This window comes from Delphinapterus leucas, chromosome 7 (assembly GCF_059928025.1).
Source record: "Delphinapterus leucas isolate spDelLeu-1000000601 "Yukka" chromosome 7, BTC_Dleu_Yukka2, whole genome shotgun sequence".
NCBI lineage: Eukaryota > Metazoa > Chordata > Mammalia > Artiodactyla > Monodontidae > Delphinapterus > Delphinapterus leucas.
Genome location: NC_143135.1, coordinates 38,311,443 through 38,330,350, shown reverse-complemented (window position 1 = coordinate 38,330,350; position 18,908 = coordinate 38,311,443). Strand labels below are relative to the sequence as shown.

At 49.7% G+C, this 18,908-nt stretch overlaps 1 protein-coding gene across 1 annotated transcript in view; it reads right to left on the bottom strand.

Annotated features, from left to right (window-relative positions):
* The window catches only part of USH1C (USH1 protein network component harmonin), a 43,056-nt gene continuing 24,148 nt past the window's right edge, over nt 1-18,908 (bottom strand). Inside the window, 10 exon segments of the mRNA XM_089915856.1 lie at nt 1-289; nt 1,408-1,463; nt 2,371-2,373; nt 2,828-2,934; nt 5,720-5,819; nt 6,154-6,207; nt 6,762-6,803; nt 13,906-13,956; nt 14,986-15,105; nt 18,387-18,872. Of these exon segments, the coding sequence (XP_089771982.1) occupies nt 163-289; nt 1,408-1,463; nt 2,371-2,373; nt 2,828-2,934; nt 5,720-5,819; nt 6,154-6,207; nt 6,762-6,803; nt 13,906-13,956; nt 14,986-15,105; nt 18,387-18,872 (1,146 nt within the window). The 3' untranslated portion in view covers nt 1-162.

Below are 18,908 nucleotides of genomic sequence, written 5' to 3'. Positions count from 1 at the left end.
CCTTTGAGTCAGAAAGAATTCCAGCGTCACCAACAGCAGGCCCAGGTGGCACTTCAGGGATGGCGAATCCCCAGACACCAGTCCCAAGAACCTGCCGACAGCATGGGCAGCAGACAGCCACGATGTGCAGCGTGGACAGACGGGGCCCTGCAGCCCGCCTGCCTATTCATCACGGGGGTTGCCAGGCTCCAGCTGCAGGAGGAACCCGTGTCTAAGCATGGGAGCATTGTCTCCAAGGAGCTTTCAGACCGGCTAGGGGCTTTCGGCTGCAGAGGAGGGAAGAGAAGAGCTACGTACGCAGAGCGGAGCAGGAAACACAAAACAGGGCTTGGTTATTCCAGGCAGAGCTCCACCCGCCGTCTCCCTTCACTTGGCTCCTGCCTCAGGTCCTGCCTAGGCCCTGGGTTCCAGAATTAGTTGCTACAAGACCTTGATTTCTCTAAGATGTACACAGGACTCAGCCTCTGCTGGGAGGGGGAGTGGGTAGGCACCATCATGACAGGCAAGCACAGGGGTGGGGAGATGATGTGATGAAGTGAGGGTTGGGGACAGTAAGAGGCACACACAGAGGCACAGAGAGAGACAGGGGCAGAGAAGGAAAGACAGAGAGAGAGAAAATGGATGCAGGGTGGCAAAGATGGAGAAGCAGGGACTCAGAGCCAGGGGTGGAGAGAGGCAAGAAAAGGAGAGGTAAGAGAAGAGGGAGAGAGATGAAGGGAAGAAGGATGCAGGGGAGAGGGATGGATGGGAGAGAGATTGACAGGAAGGAAGGGGGAGCAGGAGGGAGGGGAAGGACACACAGAGAGAGAGAGAGAGAGAGAGAGAGAGAATGAGATAGAGAGACCCACACAAATACAGAGACAGGAATGAAACAGACATAGGGAGAGACAGACCATACAGGGAATTGCAGAGAAAGACAGAGACTGGGCCAAGGAAAGCCTGCAGGATGGGGCCAAAGCTTACGGTCCTGGCTGCATGAAGGAAAGCAGCTATGTAGCAGGAAGACCCTCCAGAGAGCAAAAGACACAGAAGTCATTAAACTAGCTGGTGATGGGGCAGGAGATGAAGTTCTGAGTGGGGAATCAGAAATCTGAGGCTTTGTCCCAACTTCACTGTTTACTTGGCCTGAGACCTTGAATCTCTCTGGGCTTCAGTTTTCCACATGGAAAGAAGCATCCGGACAAGACCGACTTGAAGGCGGCTCTGGCAATGCTTGAAGACAGTGACTTAGTTCTAGGCTTGCTCTCGCCTGGGAGCTTTCCAGGATCAATTACTACTAGACTTCGTGTGCTTGGGCCATTCCGTTAGGCTGGATGAGGACTGGGGCTGGGCTGGGGGAAAGTGGCCAAGATCCCGGAGGAGGAGGAGGGAGAGGAGGTAGGGGGCCAGGCACCTGCACACACTTACAGCTCATCGTCATACTCCTTGGGGGGACAGACGGCAACGACAAGGTCAATCCAGTCCTGTGGGGAGAAGCCATGTGACTCTGAGGCATGCTCAGCGGTCAGTGGCATGTCTGCCCCTGACACTCCATTCCCATGCCTGGGCACCATGGCCCAGGATCAGCCGGCTGAGGCCTTCTTCCCATGGGGGGCGGGGGGTGGGCCCAGGTGGGGCTGGAGGTCCTTCTGGTGGGGAAGGGCCTCACTGTGCAATCCCATGGTCTGGGGAAGCTTCCAGACTCTGAGGTTTCAGAACCATAGAAGCCAGGGTTGCCAGGTCCTTGAATGACACCAAGTTCCCAAATGCTGATCTGCAGACCCTGGCCAGGCATCAACCTCAGAATCACTTGGGGAATTCCTTAAAATTCTAGATTCATGGACTTGGTGCCTGGAAATCTGAGGTTAGGTCCTGGGAAACGGCATTTCTAATGAAGTCCCTAGGTCATTCTGATGCACAGCCAATTGGGGAATTTCAGGCCTAGCTTTCTGCTCCTAACATTTGAATCCCCTCAATGGCATCACTGCCATCCTTAGCTTGTCCATCATTGTGCATCCTTGGCTTGGGTGTATCCAATAAAAATTTTGTGAAATATCACTAGGCCCCTCTACCATGCAATAGCTCCTAATATTGAACGGAAATCTCTCCTCAGGACCTCCCTCCATCCAATCCAATTCTGCCCTCAAGATCACAGAAAACTTTCGCTCCCTCTACCCTAATGTAGCACTTGAGATAGTTAAAGACAGTCATCATGTTACCCGTGAGTCTTCTCTTCTCCACATCCCTTCATGTGGGTCCCAGGCCCATCCGGTCAGCATCCTCGGCACTGAACTTAATACCCCAGGCTCGGCTGCCTGCATACAGTTGCACAGGTTGTGCATTGCACAACATGGGCAAGCACCATTCACACTGTAGTCTGTAGGAGGGCACCCCCTCGGATTGTGCAGTGCACAGCCTGGGAGACCTTATGTGGTGGCCCTGACCCGGGTGGGTGTCTAATGAGCCAGAGCAAACTACCACCAGCCCCTCCTCCATTCTGGGCCCTCTACTTCTGTTAATGCTTTCAAGCACTCTCTTGATTCCTGTTTGGTGTGTACTTAGAGAAGACCTTAAGAGTTTTTCTTGGGTGGGTTGCCGCATCTGGTCTTCTGGAGTCTACCTGTGCCACTTGTTTTTTGGATTCAAGGTTGGAAACTGACTTTCTGAATTCTGTCTTGTCAGATTAAGACCACTGGCTGGATAGGGTATGTGAGTGTCACCCAAGAGTTACCTGGACCTTGAATATCGGCCCTGGGATGGGGCACCCTGACTGTAAGGCCTGGTTGCAGAGGGCAGGGTTTGAGGCAGGCAGGCAAGGGAGGGATAAAGGGAGGGGGATTGTTCTTACCCCCTGATTCCAGGCCTTCTGCAGGGCAGCCTCGGCCTCAGCCAGGGTGTAGTCCGTCACGATCTTGCCATTGATGGCCATGACCTCATCCCCTTTCACAATGCCACCTGCAGGAAGATAAGGCTGACTGACCAACGGGGCTGTATATGGAAAACGGGGAGTGACTGTAGGGCTGCAGAAGGGGCCTGACTTGGATTCTGAAAGCTCATATGGGCTCAGAAAGCACAAGGGGAAACAATCGACCAGGTTGCTCAAAGGGCACTTCCTTCCCACCTCATCCACACACCCTCACCCCAGCTCAGTAGAATCGGGACACCAGTGATGAATTATTGCCACCCAAGCTTTTGTATGGGCCTCTGATTGCAGAGGGAAGCAGACCTGCATTTCCAGGGAGGTTACCAGAAACACAAGCTAGTTCTATGAGCCGTCCCTCTCTGTGCTCTAGCCGTGCTGGTCGGCTTTAGGTCCCTGAGCAGACTGAGCTCTTTCCTGCCTCAGAGCTTTCACATGCTGTTCCATCTGGTGCACTTGCCCTCTCTCTTTCCCTCTTCTTCCAAGTCTGAGATAAAACTCTGAGAGGCCTTCTCTGACTGCCCACTCAATCTCAAGAATTTTCCTATTATTCTATTAAAGTATCCTGGTCTTTTTCTGCACAGCATTTTTCACAATTTGTAACCATATATCTATTTATTGACTGGTGGTCCCTCCTACCAGACTGTCAGCTCCATAAGGGCAGGGATTGTCTTTTTAGTTCACCACTATATCTCCAGCACTTAACAAAATACCTAGCACAAAATAGGAATTCAGTAGATATTTCTTGAATAAATGAGTGATGTTGAAGGTGTTCCTGGATAAGCGGACCTGTGATCTAATAAGTAGTTTGAGAAAAGCTGACGTTATAAGCTTAAACAGAGCTACTCACTGCAGGACTTGTCAGAACCTTGAATATGCTAATATGCCTTGTGGCTCTCCGAGAAGTAGATCTAACACACAGCTTCAACTTCAGAACCCTTTCTTCTTCTTCTTTTTTTTTTTTGGAGCAATTTCTGCCAGTTCTGGTGTCCACAGAACATTCTGTGCTATGCTGAAATAGTTTACTCAGGAGCCTTGCAGGCATGAAGGTCCACAGGATTATGGTGTGTGTTGCTGAAGATGGTGGCTAGGGTAGCTTAAAACACATGTGCTCCTGGAGAACTTTCACCAGCTGATCGTATGTCCAAAGTAGTGTGGAACCGAACTGTAGACAGCAGTTTCCTCTGGACAGTGGGCCTGGGGAGAGGTAGCTTCCACATTTTCACTTTGTACAAACCCAAGATGCAGCCTCAGGGCCAATAAGGCAGTGGTTGGGCTGGGGCTTTGTAAGGTGGGGAGGGCCCAGGAAGCCACCCGTTCATCCCGGTCCTCTTTCCCTGCTAGACATGGCAGACAGGTGGGGCCAGCATCAACCCTTCCCTTAGCTGGCACAGGAAATGAGGACAGAGGTGGAGCACATTGGCCAGGTGGGCAGCGGTGGGCCATGGCAGCTGCCTAGTTGAGCAGGCCCCCCTTCTACGGCGGAAATGAAGGCTCAAGTGTGGCTGTGAGGGGCCGAGGTCACCAAGGCCCGGGGTGGCAGAGCTGGACTCGCCCTAGCAACCCACAGAAGCCTGGCTGCCAGTGTGCCCAGGTGACTGCCATCACTCCACCTCCTGCCTCAGGTCCACACTCATCCTCCATTCTACCACCTTGGCTTGTGGGAGAGACTCCAGCCTAGTGCTGCAGAGAAGGGATCTGACTCTGGGATTCCCTGCTCTGGCCTGCAAAGGTGAGGGGCTCCTCCTTCAAGGGCACCTATTCCTCCACAAAGGACTCAGGAGTACTGAAAAGCTGCCCAGACTTGGAGGAAGAAATCACTAACAGTGGAGTTTCAGACACTGTCAGGTGAATGGGTTGATCGTTTGAGGCACAAGTCTGTGCTGGGTCCACAAAGGCTTCACTCAACAGCAGGGGTGTTTTTGTTGGTAAGGGGATCAAGGCCAAGCAAGAAGATCATGCCACAGGAGAGACACAGGGTGGGAGGGGGCAGGGCTGCAGAAGGTCCCAAGCAGGGGTGGCACTGGTGCTGGGCAGTAAAGCGAATGACCAAACTGCTTGGGTTCAAGCCCTGCCTCCATCCCTTACTGGCTGTGGGTCCTGAACAAGTATTATACTTAACCTTTCTGTGCCTCAGTTTGCTAAGATGTGAAATGAGAGTGGTAATGGTATCTATTGTAAGAATTAAATGAGTTAATACACATGATTACTCAGACACAGGTTACGTGCAGGTACTTAGAATAACATCTGGCACGAGGTTAGTTCTTGACAGATGTTGGCTCTTATCATTATGAAAAGGACGGGTAACGTTTTGATGGTTTCTCTCTTGCCTTTACTTGTGCTGTCCTCTCTACCTGGAAAGCCCTTTCCCTCCTTTGCAAGGCTAGCATCAACTTATCTTTAAAGGCTCAGCTCAGTATCACCCTTGTAGGGAGCCCTCCCAGCAGCCCTCTTTCCCTTGATAGGTTAGGGGCCTCAGAGTTCCCACAGCATCCCTCCACCCTCTCAGTCCTCTGCCAGCCCACAGCAGACCACACTGTTATCGTCAGCACCTGGCAATTCTGAGGATCTTTTCACCACTAGATGGGGAGCCCCCGGAGGGCAAAGTGGTGTCTGGTTTGCTGTGTGCCTGCAGATCCTGGCACTGTCATATGCCTGCAGGTAACATGTGGGACTGATGCATGAGTGGGCGGATCCAGGTGGGAGGGCATTCCTGAGAATGGTCAGCCCACTCGCAGAAGGCTGCTGTTTGCTTTCTTGGAGGATCCTGTATAACCATAGCACCATCCCCAAACTGGGGCATGGCTGGTTCCCACTCACCGTGCCGCTCAGCGGCTCCACCCTCGTAAACAGCCGAGACGACCACCTTCCCAATCGGGGAGTCCACACCGCCTTCCAGGGCCAGGTCTAAGGCTCCCTCCTGGTGAGAAGAAAACAGGCCTTTGGAGCCAAGCAGACAACAGGTTGTGGGCACCTGGGCGCCCAGGAGCCTCTTGTCGGGGCCACAGACAGGGAGGGAGAAGCCATGGGGCAATGGCAGTGCCGTCAGGGAGGAAATGGGGCATGGATGCAAAGCGGGGCCTGGGGGTGTGGTCTTACAATAGCAAGGGGTGTTCCCAAGGGGAAAGAGGAGAGTGGGGATCTGAGGGGTCCCCCAGGAATCACCTTGAGAGTAGGAGAAACAAGGGACCAAGATGGGAGGGGGCAGGGACAAAGAAGCGTGGTCCCCGCCTGACCTCCATGTGCCCGGGTACCTTCTTAATGCGCAGGAGCCGGACATCCTTTCCTACGATCTGCTCCGGGGTGAACTAGAGGGAAAAGACAGTGGGGAAGAAGGATGCCTGCCTGAAGGATGCAGGTGGGGGCAGGGGTGGGAGGGAAAGCCAGGCACCTGTGGGACATTGGGCCCCACAGAACACATGGTCAAGGGGACCTTGCACAGCCTCATCCCCATCAGTCTTCAGCTGGAGGTCCCAGGCCCCATGGGGGCCCCATGGACACGCACATACAGCGATGGTTTTTCCCTGGGATTATTGTGAGGACTGGGCGAGAGCATGCCTTGTAAATACACAGCACAGTGTCTGGTATGTAGTTAGTGCTCAGCAAGTGTAACTGTTGTTGTAAACCACACACACACACACACACACACACACACACACACACACACACGAGTTCACAATGGAATGCTGTTTGAAAGGAGCCTACACAGGGAAGAGCAGGTGGGGCCTCCTTGGGGCTGTTCACACGCCCTGCCTCATCCCCAGGGCCCTCAGAACCCACAGTGCACCAGCACCAAACACACCGTAATCCCCCACCCCCCACTCCTGGGGTTACTCCCCAGGGGAGGAGAGCTATCTCTCACCATGGAGTAGGGGTCAAAGCCTTCCTCGTATTTCCGGAAATCCTGGAAGCAAAGGGAGGGTGTTAGGGCTTCAGAGCAGAGGCCCTTGAGAGTCACTGCAGGAAAGAAGCTTAGGGCGGAGGAAGACGGTGAATGGCTAGGAGGTAGGGGAGAGAGTGGCGGGGTGAGGGAGTAGTTGTGGACTGCATGGGGGATTCGGGGGGGAGGCTGGCAGCCCTGACACCCAGAGCACCCCTGCCCGGGAGAAGCGGGAAGCTACGGGAAGCATTTGAAGGACCCTGGCCCTGGATCCTGCACTGTTCCAGAGGGGTGGGCATCTGTGGCTGGCAGGGGCACCTGCTGACATCTAGGTGGTCTGGGCAGCCTTGCTGAAGGTCTCATTGCCCACAGCTTCAGGTCTTTTAGGCCCTTTCTCAGCTCCTCCAAGTGCCCACCTGAGGCCAGGTCCAGGCTCTGGGGGTAAAGCCCAGCTTTTCTCCACCCAGTGCTCTGACCCCAAAGAAGGACAATACTGCTCAAGAGGCTCCCTGGGTAGACCAGTCACAACATGATGGGCATGGGGAAGGGACATCAGGCACCCAGAGGCAAAGGACGGCTGCCTGTGCTTGCCCAGCGCCTGCACTGTTCTTAATATAATGCTTATCTAGAAGGTAAGGCTCCCCCCAGAACCTAGCCAGGGGAGGAGGAGGGGGACGCTCAGCTCTGGGGACCTGGGTGGTGGGAGCTGTGGGAACAATATCCCTAACAATATGCCCTTATCACCAAGCGAGGTGCTGAGAAGGGAGAAGGGGGAGCAGAGTCGGAAAAGCACTGTCTTCCCAGGAGTCACACACAGAGAGCAGGAGCCTGGGGTCCATGGATTGAGGGGCCAGGCATGCTAAGCCTGAGGGCAGCAAAGCCTCAGTTAGTCCCCACGGGAAGGTGGGAGCAAAGGGGAAGCCCTGTGATAGGTGCCCATGCAGCCTTGCTGGACTGAGTGGAGTCACCCACCAGCATACAGTCACCTGGGCCACACCAAGTGTCCCCTGGGGCCTGTGGTTGGCATCATGGGGAGGTCACCGCCTCCTCTATGCCCAGCATGCAGCAACGAAGCTCTTGGCTCAAGACGGGGGCCAGATATCAGCAGACGGATCCCTGGGCATCTGCCTGCCCTGCCTCTTCACTCGCCTTCATCTCCCGGGCTCAACCCCGAAAAGCCTGGGGGTCTCCAGCCTGGCCCAGCTCTGAGGCCACCCCCAGGTTGGTGTGTGGGTGTCAGGGCAGCAGACAGAGGAAGGGATGCAGCAAATCCACGGGCAAGGGGAGTCATTAGGCAGGATGTGGAGTCAATTCTCTTTCATGGAGAGAACCCTGCCTACCCCTGGCTGTGTCTTCTGGAAAAGTGAGCAGGGCTGGCTATGGGCCTCCCTCTCTCCTTCCCTCTGAGAATCTGCTCTCAGCGACAGGCCGGATGGCAAGGACTTGTGTCTTATGTGAATTTAGATTAGAGACCTATAAGCCACTATCGTGGGTCGGCCCTTGAAGAGGGAGTCCAGCCCTTCGTCCAACAGATGGAGACACTGGGACCCAGAGAGGTGACATGCTCAAGTCACCCCGTCAGTGGGCAGTGAGGTGAAGGTCTGACTCCCAGTCTGGGCCCTTGGATTCCTCACCTTCCTGCCTCTCTCTCCTCGAGACCTATTTGTGCCTTGAATAACAAAACCCTTAAATGTCTATTTCATCCTGAGAGGCAGGATGGCGTAGGACTTAGGAGCCCAACTATGGAGGCTGACCTCCTGGGTCAAATTCAAATCCAGGGTCTGACATTAGCTGTGCCATCAAGGGCATGATTCCTAATCTCTCTGCATTGGTTTCTCATCTATAAAATGGGGGTGGTAAAAGCACTTACCTCCTAGGTTCTGGTAAAGATTAAAAGAATTAAAGTACATAAAGTATTTAGAAACAGTGCTTGTCCAGAAGGGAGTGTCATGATATACTTAAAGTGATGAAATGGAAGAACCTACAACCAAGATTACTCTACCCAGCAAGGATCTCATTCAGATTTGATGGAGAAATCAAAAGCTTTACAGACAAGCAAAAGCTAAGAGAATTCACCACCACAAACCAGCTCTACAACAAATGCTAAAGGAACTTCTCTAAGTGGGAAACACAAGAGAAGAAAAGGACCTACAAAAACAAACCAAAAACAATTAAGAAAATGGTCATAGGAACATACATATAGATAATTACCTTAAACGTGAATGGATTAAATGCTCCAACCAAAAGACACAGACTGGCTGAATGGATACAAAAACAAGACCCATATATATGCTGTCTACAAGAGACCCACTTCAGACCTAGGGACACATACAGACTGAAAGTGAGGGGATGGAAAAAGATATTCCATGCAACTGGAACTCAAAAGAAAGCTGGAGTAGCAATACTCATATCAGATAAAATAGACTTTAAAATAAAGAATGTTATAAGAGACAAGGAAGGACACTATATAATGATCAAGGGACCAATCCAAGAAGAAGATATAATAATTATAAATATATATGCACCCAACATAGGAGCACCTCAATACATAAGGCAACTGCTAACAGCTCTAAAAGAGGAAATTGACAGTAACACAATAATAGTGGGGGACTTTAACACCTCACTTACACCAATGGACAGATCATCCAAAATGAAAATAAATAAGGAAACAGAAGCTTTAAATGACACAACAGACCAGATAGATTTAATTGATATTTATAGGACATTTCATCCAAAAACAGCAGATTACACTTTCTTCTCAAGTCCGCATGGAACATTCTCCAGGATTGATCACATCTTGAGTCACAAATCAAGCCTCAGTAAATTTAAGAAAACTGAAATCATATCAAGCATCTTTTCTGGCCACAACACTCTGGGATTAGAAATGAATTACAGGGAAAAAAAAGGTAAAAAACACAAATACATGGAGGCTAAACAGTACGTTACTAAATAACCAAGAGATCACTGAAGAAATCAAAGAGGAAATCAAAAAATATCTAGAGACAAACGACAATGAAAACACGATGATCCAACACCTATGGGATGCAGCAAAAGCAGTTCTAAGAGGGAAGTTTATAGCTATACAAGCCTACCTCAAGAAACAAGAAAAATCTCAAATAAGCAATCTAACCTTACACCTAAAGGAACTAGAGAAAGAAGAACAAACAAAACCCAAAGTTAGCAGAAGGAAAGAAATAAAGATCAGAGCAGAAATAAATGAAATAGAAACAAAGAAAATAATAGCAAAGATCAATAAAACTAAAAGCTGGTTCTTTAAGAAGATAAACAAAATTGATAAACCATTAGCCAGGCTCATCAAGAAAAAGAGGGAGAGGACTCGAATCAATAAAATTAGAAATGAAAAAGGAGAAGTTACAACAGACACCGCAGAAATACAAAGCATCCTAAGAGACTACTACAAGCAACTCTATGCCAACAAAATGGACAACCTGGAAGAAATGGACAAATTCTTAGAAAAGTATAACCGTCCAAGACTGAGCCAGGAAGAAATTGAAAACATGAACAGACCAATCACAAGTAATGAAATTGAAACTGTGATTAAAAATCTTCCAACAAACAAAAGTCCAGGACCAGATGGCTTCACAGGTGAATTCTATCAAACATTTAGAGAAGAGCTAACACCCATCCTTCTCAAACTCTTCCAAAAAACTGCAGAGGAAGGAACACTCCCAAACTCATTCTATGAGGCCACCATCACCCCGACAACCACAACCAGACAAAGATATTATAAAAAAAGAAAATTACAGACCAGTATCACTGATGAATATAGATGCAAAAATCCTCAACAAAAAACTAGCAAACAGAATCCAACAACACGTTAAAAGGATCAAACACCGTGATCAAGTGGAGTTTATCCCAGGGATGCAAGGATTCTTCAACATACACAAATCAATCAATGTGATAAAACATATTAACAAATTGAAGAATGAAAACCATATGATCATCTCAATAGATGCAGAAAAAGCTTTTGACAAAATTCAACACCCATTTATGATAAAAACTCTCCAGAAAGTGGGCATAGAGGGAAACTACCTCAACATAATAAAGGCCATATATGACAAACCCACAGCAAACATCATTCTCAATGGTGAAAAACTGAAAGCATGTCCTCTAAGATCAGGAACAAGAGAAGGACGTCCACTCTCACCACTATTATTCAACATAGTTTTGGAAGTCCTAGCCATGGCAATCAGAGAAGAAAAAGAAATAAAAGAAATACAAATTGGAAAAGAAGAAGTAAAACTGTCACTGTTTGCAGATGACATGATACTATACATAGAGAATCCTAAAAATGCCACCAGAAAACTACTAGAGCTAATCAATGAATTTGGTAAAGTTGCAGGATACAAAATGAATGCACAGAAATCTCTTGCATTCCTGTACACTAATGATGAAAAATCTGAAAGAGAAATTAAGGAAACACTCCCATTTACCATTGCAACACAAAGAATAAAATACCTAGGAAGAAACCTACCTAGGGAGACAAAAGACCTGCATGCAGAAAACTATAAGACACTGATGAAAGTAAAGATGATACCAGCAGATGGAGAGATACACCATGTTCTTGGATTGGAAGAATCAATATTGTGAAAATGACTATATGATCCAAAGCAATCTACAGATTCAATGCAATCCTTATCAAATTACCAATGGCATTTTTTACAGAACTAGAACAAAAAATCTTAAAATTTGTATGAAGACACAGAAGACCCCGAATAGCCAAAGCAGTCTTGAGGGAAAAATACTGAGCTGTAGGAATCAGACTCCCTGACTTCAGACGATACTACAAAGCTACAGTAATCAAGACAATATGGTACTGGTGCAAAAACAGAAACATAGATCAATGGAAAAAGATAGAAAGCCCAGAGATAAACCCACGCACCTGTGGTCAACTAATCTATGACACAGGAGGCAAGGATATACAATGGAGAAAAGACAGTCTCTTAATAAGTGGTGCTGGGAAAACTGGATAGCTACATGTAAAAGAATGAAATTAGAACATTCCCTAACACCATACAAAAAAATAAACTCAGAATGGATTAAGGACCTAAATGTAAGACCAGACACTATAAAACTTTTAGAGGAAAACATTGGAAGAACACCCTTTGACATAAATCACAGCAAGATCTTTTTTGATCCACCTCCTAGAGTAATGGAAATAAAACCAAAAATAAACAAATGGGACCTAATGAAACTTAAAAGCTTTTGCACAGCCAAGGAAACCATAAACAAGATGAAAAGACAACCCTCAGAATGGGAGAAAATATTTGCAAGCGAATCAACAGACAAAGGATTAATCTCCAAAATATATAAACAGCTCATGCAGCTCAATATTAAAGAAACAAACAACCCAATCCAAAAATGGGCAGAAGACCTAAATAGACATTTCTCCAAAGAAGATATACAGATGGCCAAAAAGCACATGAAAAGCTGCTCAACATCACTAATTATTAGAGAAATGCAAATCAAAACGACAATGAGGTATCACCTCACACCAGTTAGAATGGGCATCATCAGAAAATCTACAAACAACAAATGCTGGAGAGGATATGGAGAAAAGGGAACCCTCTTGCACTGTTGGTGGGAATGTAAATTAATACAGCCCCTATGGAGAACAGTATGGAGGTTCCTTAAAAAACTAAAAATAGAATTACCATGTGATCCAGCAATCCCACTACTGGTCATATACCCAGAGAAAACCATAATTCAAAAAGACACATGCACCCCAATGTTCACTGCAGCACTATTTACAATAGCCAGGTCATGGAAGCAATCTAAATGCCCATCAACAGAGGAATGGATAAAGAAGTTGTGGTACGTATATACAATGGAATATTACTCAGCCATAAAAAGAAACGAAATTGAGTCATTTGTTGAAATGTGGATGGATCTAGAGACTGTCATACAGAGTGAAGTAAGTCAGAAAGAGAAAAACAAATATTGTATACTAACACATGTATGTGGAAAAATGGTACAGATGAAGCAGTTTGCAGGGCACAAGTTGAGACACAGATGTAGAGAACAAATGTATGGACACCAAGGGGGGAAAGCCACAGGGGGGTGGGGATGGTGGTGTGCTGAATTGGGTGATTGGGATTGACATGTATACACTGATGTGTATAAAATTGATGACTAATAAGAACCTGCTGTATAAAAAAATAAATAAAATAAAATTCAAAAATTAAAAATATAAGTAAATTAAATTTAAAAATTAGTTTGAAATTTTAGATTCAAAAATAAAAGAAACACTTAAAAAAAAAAAAGCAACAGTGCTTGGCATACCACAGCTAAGTGTCAGCTGTCACCTGTCACTGCTCAGTCCTCGTTGGGGGCAGCTTCCTTTGCAGACCCTCCTATCTCACTGTACAGCTGACACCTCCCCTTTGTTCCCTGACTGCAGTCAAATCAGCCTGTAGTCAGATATTCGGTTATTGGTGAGGATGTTGGCTGCAAGATCTCCATCTTCGGGTCTCTTTCATCAGCAGTGAGACAGCCAATCCAATGGCTGGCTCTGAGGATGTAAGCCCCAGGAGGTGGGAGGATAAGTGGCTGCCTGCCTGAGTCCACTCATGGACCTGCAAGGACTTCTGTGGGGCCCTGTGCACAGGAGCGCCCCCTGCAGATGGAGGACCTGGGCCACCACTTCCTCCCTGATGGTGGTTTGGGGCCAAGTGGGGTTTGGTGAAGCTATGATCTGCCTTGAGGAGGCAAGACATGGGAAGGGGCAGGGAAACACCTCAGGCAGCCCCTTTTTCTCTCCTAGAGCTGCAGCAACCACCTATCTTGGCCTCTGTGACCCTCTGAGGGGTCCCTCTGCTGCTCCTCTATGAACAAACAGCAGCAAAAGAGGCCAGCCCCCAGGGACCATGCTGCTTTCTCAGCTTGGCCATGGGGTCTCACAAGCCCAGGATCCCCACCTGATATGAGACACACACACACACCCCCCAAACCCCTGGCCACAGGTAACAGGACACAGTTTTGGCCTGAGGCTCCTGGAAGATGGCGCTTGGGGCCACCTCCAAGCTGACAGGCACTCCCAGAGAGGTCAGAGTGGGAGGGGCAGAGGGTGGTGGGGAGGACCACAGACACACGACGGGTATTTTACTTGTCGGAACGCTGTCTGATAAACCACCATCCTCTTCAACATCTCCTGTGGCTGCCAGAAAAAAAAAAAAAGTTCCACGCTGGATGTTACAAATAGGTCTCTTCTGCCCCCTGGTGCCAAACCCTGGGCCTGCCAGCCTGGGGTTGCTTGGCCAACATCCCTCCCCAGACAGACACAGCCTGATTTATGTGAGGGGCCCCTCAACGCCCCCAGATGCATCAGCTACCTAGTCCTAGTCAGGAAGACACCACCCCTTGTCATCAGCCTGAAAACACATTGCGGAGGCATCAGTAGGCTGTCCCAGGAGCGTGAACTTTGATTTTTGGAGAGTTAAAGCTCAAAAGAAGTATCTGAGCTACTCCACCCTAACACTTGGATAGGGTTTCCTTGAAAGGGGAATATAAACTCTGGCATGACTCCTCCCACTGTGGGTGGGAGGCCTGTCAGGGGCCGGTACCCTTGCAGGGGGTGCACCTGAGTCCCAGCTTGCTCAGCCGTGGGTGACTAGGGGTGGGCAGACCCCCCCCCCCCCCCCCCCGCTCAGGGCCACACCCCACATTCCCAGCCTTAGTGAGGAGTGAGACAGGAAGTGGAGAAGGGAAGTGGATCTGCTTTGGCCAGTTCCCCATCTGAGGGTGATCCACGACAGGCCTTAGGGGCGCAGGCCAGGGCAACTGGAATCCCTGTAGGTTTTGACAAAATGGCAAGTACGTAGGAGTTTGGGCTTCGGAGTCTGAAAGACTGGAGTAAATTGTCAGTCCTGGCTCTGCCTTGGACAACCTACTTAACCTCTCTAAGCTCAGTTTCCTCAAGTGTTAAACAGGGCTAACAATAGGAACCATATTATTACTTCTAGATGGCGCTCTAAGCTGTTTGGTCAAGTGAGAAACAGGCATTTCTCTGGCTGTGGCAACATCCACTTATACCTATGTGGATTCACCTCTTGGCTAATGAGAAGGTGACAAGATGGCATCTCATGTGAGTTTGTATCCCACCTCGCTCTAGAGGCAGTAGCAGCTAGGGGAGACAGTGCACGTCTGCTCCTCCGGAGATGCCCTGGAGGGGACCCAAGGGGCTTACCAGGACCTCGGATTTCACAGCTGGCCTGTAGATGAAGTTGGGCTCCTGGTGGACCATGACAGGTTTGGAGATGGTGGACACGCCAGGGCCTCGTGGAGGCTGTGGGCTTGGGCAAAATGTCTATGGGGTTAGTTTAAAGAGAGACCCTGTGAGGTCATGGCCCGGGTGGCCCAGGCCAACCACAGCACTTTGACACACAGGCAAATTCACACCATGCACTGAGCCAGCCTGGTCCGTTCACCCTGCCGGATGTCCTAGGGACGGGGACAAGAAGTCCATTGGCCACAGTGTGTCCTGAGACCACAGAAACTTTTGGGTGGTTCTGAGGAATCAGGGACTTGAGCCAGAGCCTGCTATGGGGGCGCCAGCGGGCACTGTCAGTCAGAGGATACTTTCAAGGCTCTCTCTCAGTGGCCACGGGTGCCATCCAGCTTCCTCTCTCCCAAAGGAGACAGTTGCAGTTCCCAGACTGCGCATGCAGCATCTGCTGTCCCTGGTGGGTGGGCACAGAGGTGGGGGTTTGGGAGGGAGGACCAGTAAGCGCGGCATCCAGGAGAGCTGATGCAACACGTCTGCTTTGCTCTAACCCACTTGATCATCTTGGGCAAGACAAATCGGGTCACAGCCCTGCCCCAAACCCTTCATGGGTCCCCACTGACCGCTAAACTCCTTGGCTTGACCCCCATGGGCTTCCCTACTTTCCTTGGCAGCCTCATCCCTCACTCCTCGCCCTTCTCACACTGCCTAACTTAAGCCTCCAAAATGCCCGGTTTTCTTGCCTTGAGGGTTTTTTACCTGCCCAGGTGTTAGCTTGGGTATCACCACCTTTGGGGACCATTCCTTGAGCTTTTCCTCTCCACCCGCTCCCCTCAACATAGCACCTGTGCTTCCCTCATCTGCCCTGGTAGTGTGGGAGTTTCCTGCTTACTTGTCTATCCTTCCACCAGACAGTCTCAGACAGGGACTGGGCTGCCTATTTTGTGGTGGTTCTCTAGTGCCCAGCACGGTGTCTGGCATATAGTAGGTGCTCATTAAACATGATACCTGAGTAAACGAATGACTCAGTATTATGGTGGGTGTATGGGGCAGTGCCTGGGAGTACACGTGGCTCTCAAAACCTTCCCCTGGCAGGTGCCTGTGTGGCAGGCACAGGTGCCGACCTGACACAGGTGTTTGTTTCCACCACCTGAGACCTGCTGGCAGCGGGGCTGACTGTGCAGATGTGTGATGGTCCACACATCCTACTGCAGCACTGATGACCACTCGCCAGTAGCATGCAGGGAGGAGAAGGTTGGGCAGGGTCAGCGGTGCACGGGCCAAAGTGCTGACGCGAGCAGGATGAAGCCAACCAAAACAGCTGACCCCTAGCCCCCGCATCAGGGACAACACTGGCTTTGATGTCACTTAAGAGATTTAGGGTCCAGTTCTTCAGAGGCTCCTTGTGTGGGGAGAGTCTCTTTTAACCTTCTCTCTGCTCTGATCAGGAACTAACAGTGGGAACTTTGTGATGCCTGGGGAAATCCAAGAAAGTTGGACCCTGTTTTTGAATCTTGACCCTGACTCAAAAGGTTGCAGTTTACCTCCGACTTCACGTTTGCAGCTTCACCCAAATTGTCTTGTACCCTGATCTGTCACTGAGCGTAGGTAATGTCTATTGAGCACCTCCTATGTGCCTGCCACTCTCCCAAGTATTAACTTAGAATGAATTCATGTATTAACTCATTTGATCCATGTCATAAGTAGGTGCCGTCAGCATTCCCATTTTACGGACAAGGATACCTAGGTTCGGATAGATGAAATAATGCATGCCTAAAGTCATCTAGCCAGTGACTGAGCCAGGATTCAAACCTGGGTAGTTCCTTCCTGTCATCGTTATGTCCCCTGCACCTGCAATGCCCTTCTCCCATCCTCCATGTATCACCATCCCTCAAGGCTCAGCTCTACAGAGGCGCCTTCAACTTCCCATTAGAATGAATCCCTCCCACAGCACCTAGCCCGTGCCAATTTTATAGCTGAATCCTGCCTGGTCAGCCACTAATCCTTCAGAGAGCAAAGTCCTGGAGAGCACAGGTGTGCCAATTGCCTCTGTGTCCGCTTCAGCACAGCTCCCCACTCCCACACACGGAAGCACACGGAAGGTGCCCAATTGATTACTGAGTTGAATTTGTTGAGGGAAAGCTGCTGCCCCTCTTGGTGGGGGCCACTCACAAGAAGGATGTGGGCCTCTTTGCCAGGCTAACGCAGCCCCTGCAAACTGCACTGCCTGGGCTCTGGGGCCAGACATCCTTGGAACAGACAGACTTCTCTCCGCCAGGGCTCGGGGCTCAGGACCCCACCGGGAGTCCCTCTGAGAGTGCCCTGCTGGTAGCTGCAGCCTTGTCAGCACCTGGCACTTTCTTCATTCCCACATTCCTTCCCCCAAGCACCCCTGAATGCCCTGAGATGCTTATTCTGTACTTCATGCAGGAACTCAAATCCATGCAGGAAAGGTTAATAAAAACAACTGATCGGGAACCACTGACTACCCTCCCCCCAAATCCCCACCCTTAGCTGACATGCGCTGCTGTAGTTCTGACTGGAGTCTTAGCCTCACAGCTACTGGAGCAGAGAAATATTTTGTTTTTCCCTCCAAAGGATCAAAGCTCCATCTCTTCCTTGGGGATCGCCTCTTAGCCTTTGGGTTAAGAACAATTAATGAGAAACACGTCTTTTTGAGAATGATCACTGTTCTCCCTGCTGACATCCAAGAAAAAGATCCCTAATCTTTTAGTAGTAAATTTGGAGCTTTCTAGGAACTATCCATTTTCATTTTTTCTGTAGCTGGAAGCTGGCCACAAATTTATGGGCATTGTGCTTCAAGCTAACGCAGTTGGCTAGTGCCATAGAAAATGGCACAGTGATGCCCTAATTACTGGACAGTGTTATCCCCTCATTTACAGAGCCTAATACTGCTCCTCTGCTTCCCATGCCCCCTTTCCCCTGTTAAACAGAGAATTAATTTCCCATATTCAAGGCTTTCTGAGCTAATATCAAGAAACAACTGGCTGTCATAGAAATAGAGCTCTGGCTCTTCATTAACACAGCCTTGCAAATACTACATTGAATGTTACCAGCCCATACTAGCCAAGTGGAACAAAGAGAGAGCAATCAACACTGATACAATGTTGCTCATCCCAAGTATCACAGGCAATTCACCATACAATACAGCACTTCAAAATCAGCAGAAACCACACACATGCAGGACATCCACAACATACAGGCTGGGAAGCTTGTTCTTGGAAAATGGGGTGGGGGGATGCTTCTTCCCGTCTCCACTCACAGGAACAGAGAAGGACTTGGGAAACAGCAGCCCGGCCCACTCTTCCTGCTTCCCAGCATAGCATGCAGAACAGAGGTAGTACCTTTGGGGTGGGTGGGAAGCTCCGTTCAGGGACGGGAGAGCTGGCCGGCTTCCCACTGTGGTTCTTTGCCTCCCAGTCCTCTGCTGCTGGATTGCCTGTCTCCCCAGCACGGAAGGGGTGGTTGCCTAGTGCCTCTTCCAGTGCCGAGGGCAGTGGGCGGGTAGGAGTGAGGTCTTGCGTAGGAATGGATGGTGGGGGAGGGATGGGAATGGGGGGTGGAGTGCGTTGCACCCAGGGTGAGGATGAGGCACTCACGTGGCCTGATGAGGGAAGGACAGGGGGCGCGGGGACCTTGGGGGGTGGGTTGCAGGGTGGAGGGTGGGGCATCACAGGCAAGGCAGAAGCAGTCTTGGGGGGATAGTGGAACATGTCCAAGGGGATGTCATCCAGGTCAGTGGTGTGGAGGTGCAGCCCACCTGCGAAGCGTCTCAGGGGTGGGGCCAGGGGAGACACAGAAGGCAGGGAAGGCGGGAGCCCTGTGGTCATCTGGGGGGTTGCAAGGAAGTTCTGTAACTGCTTAGT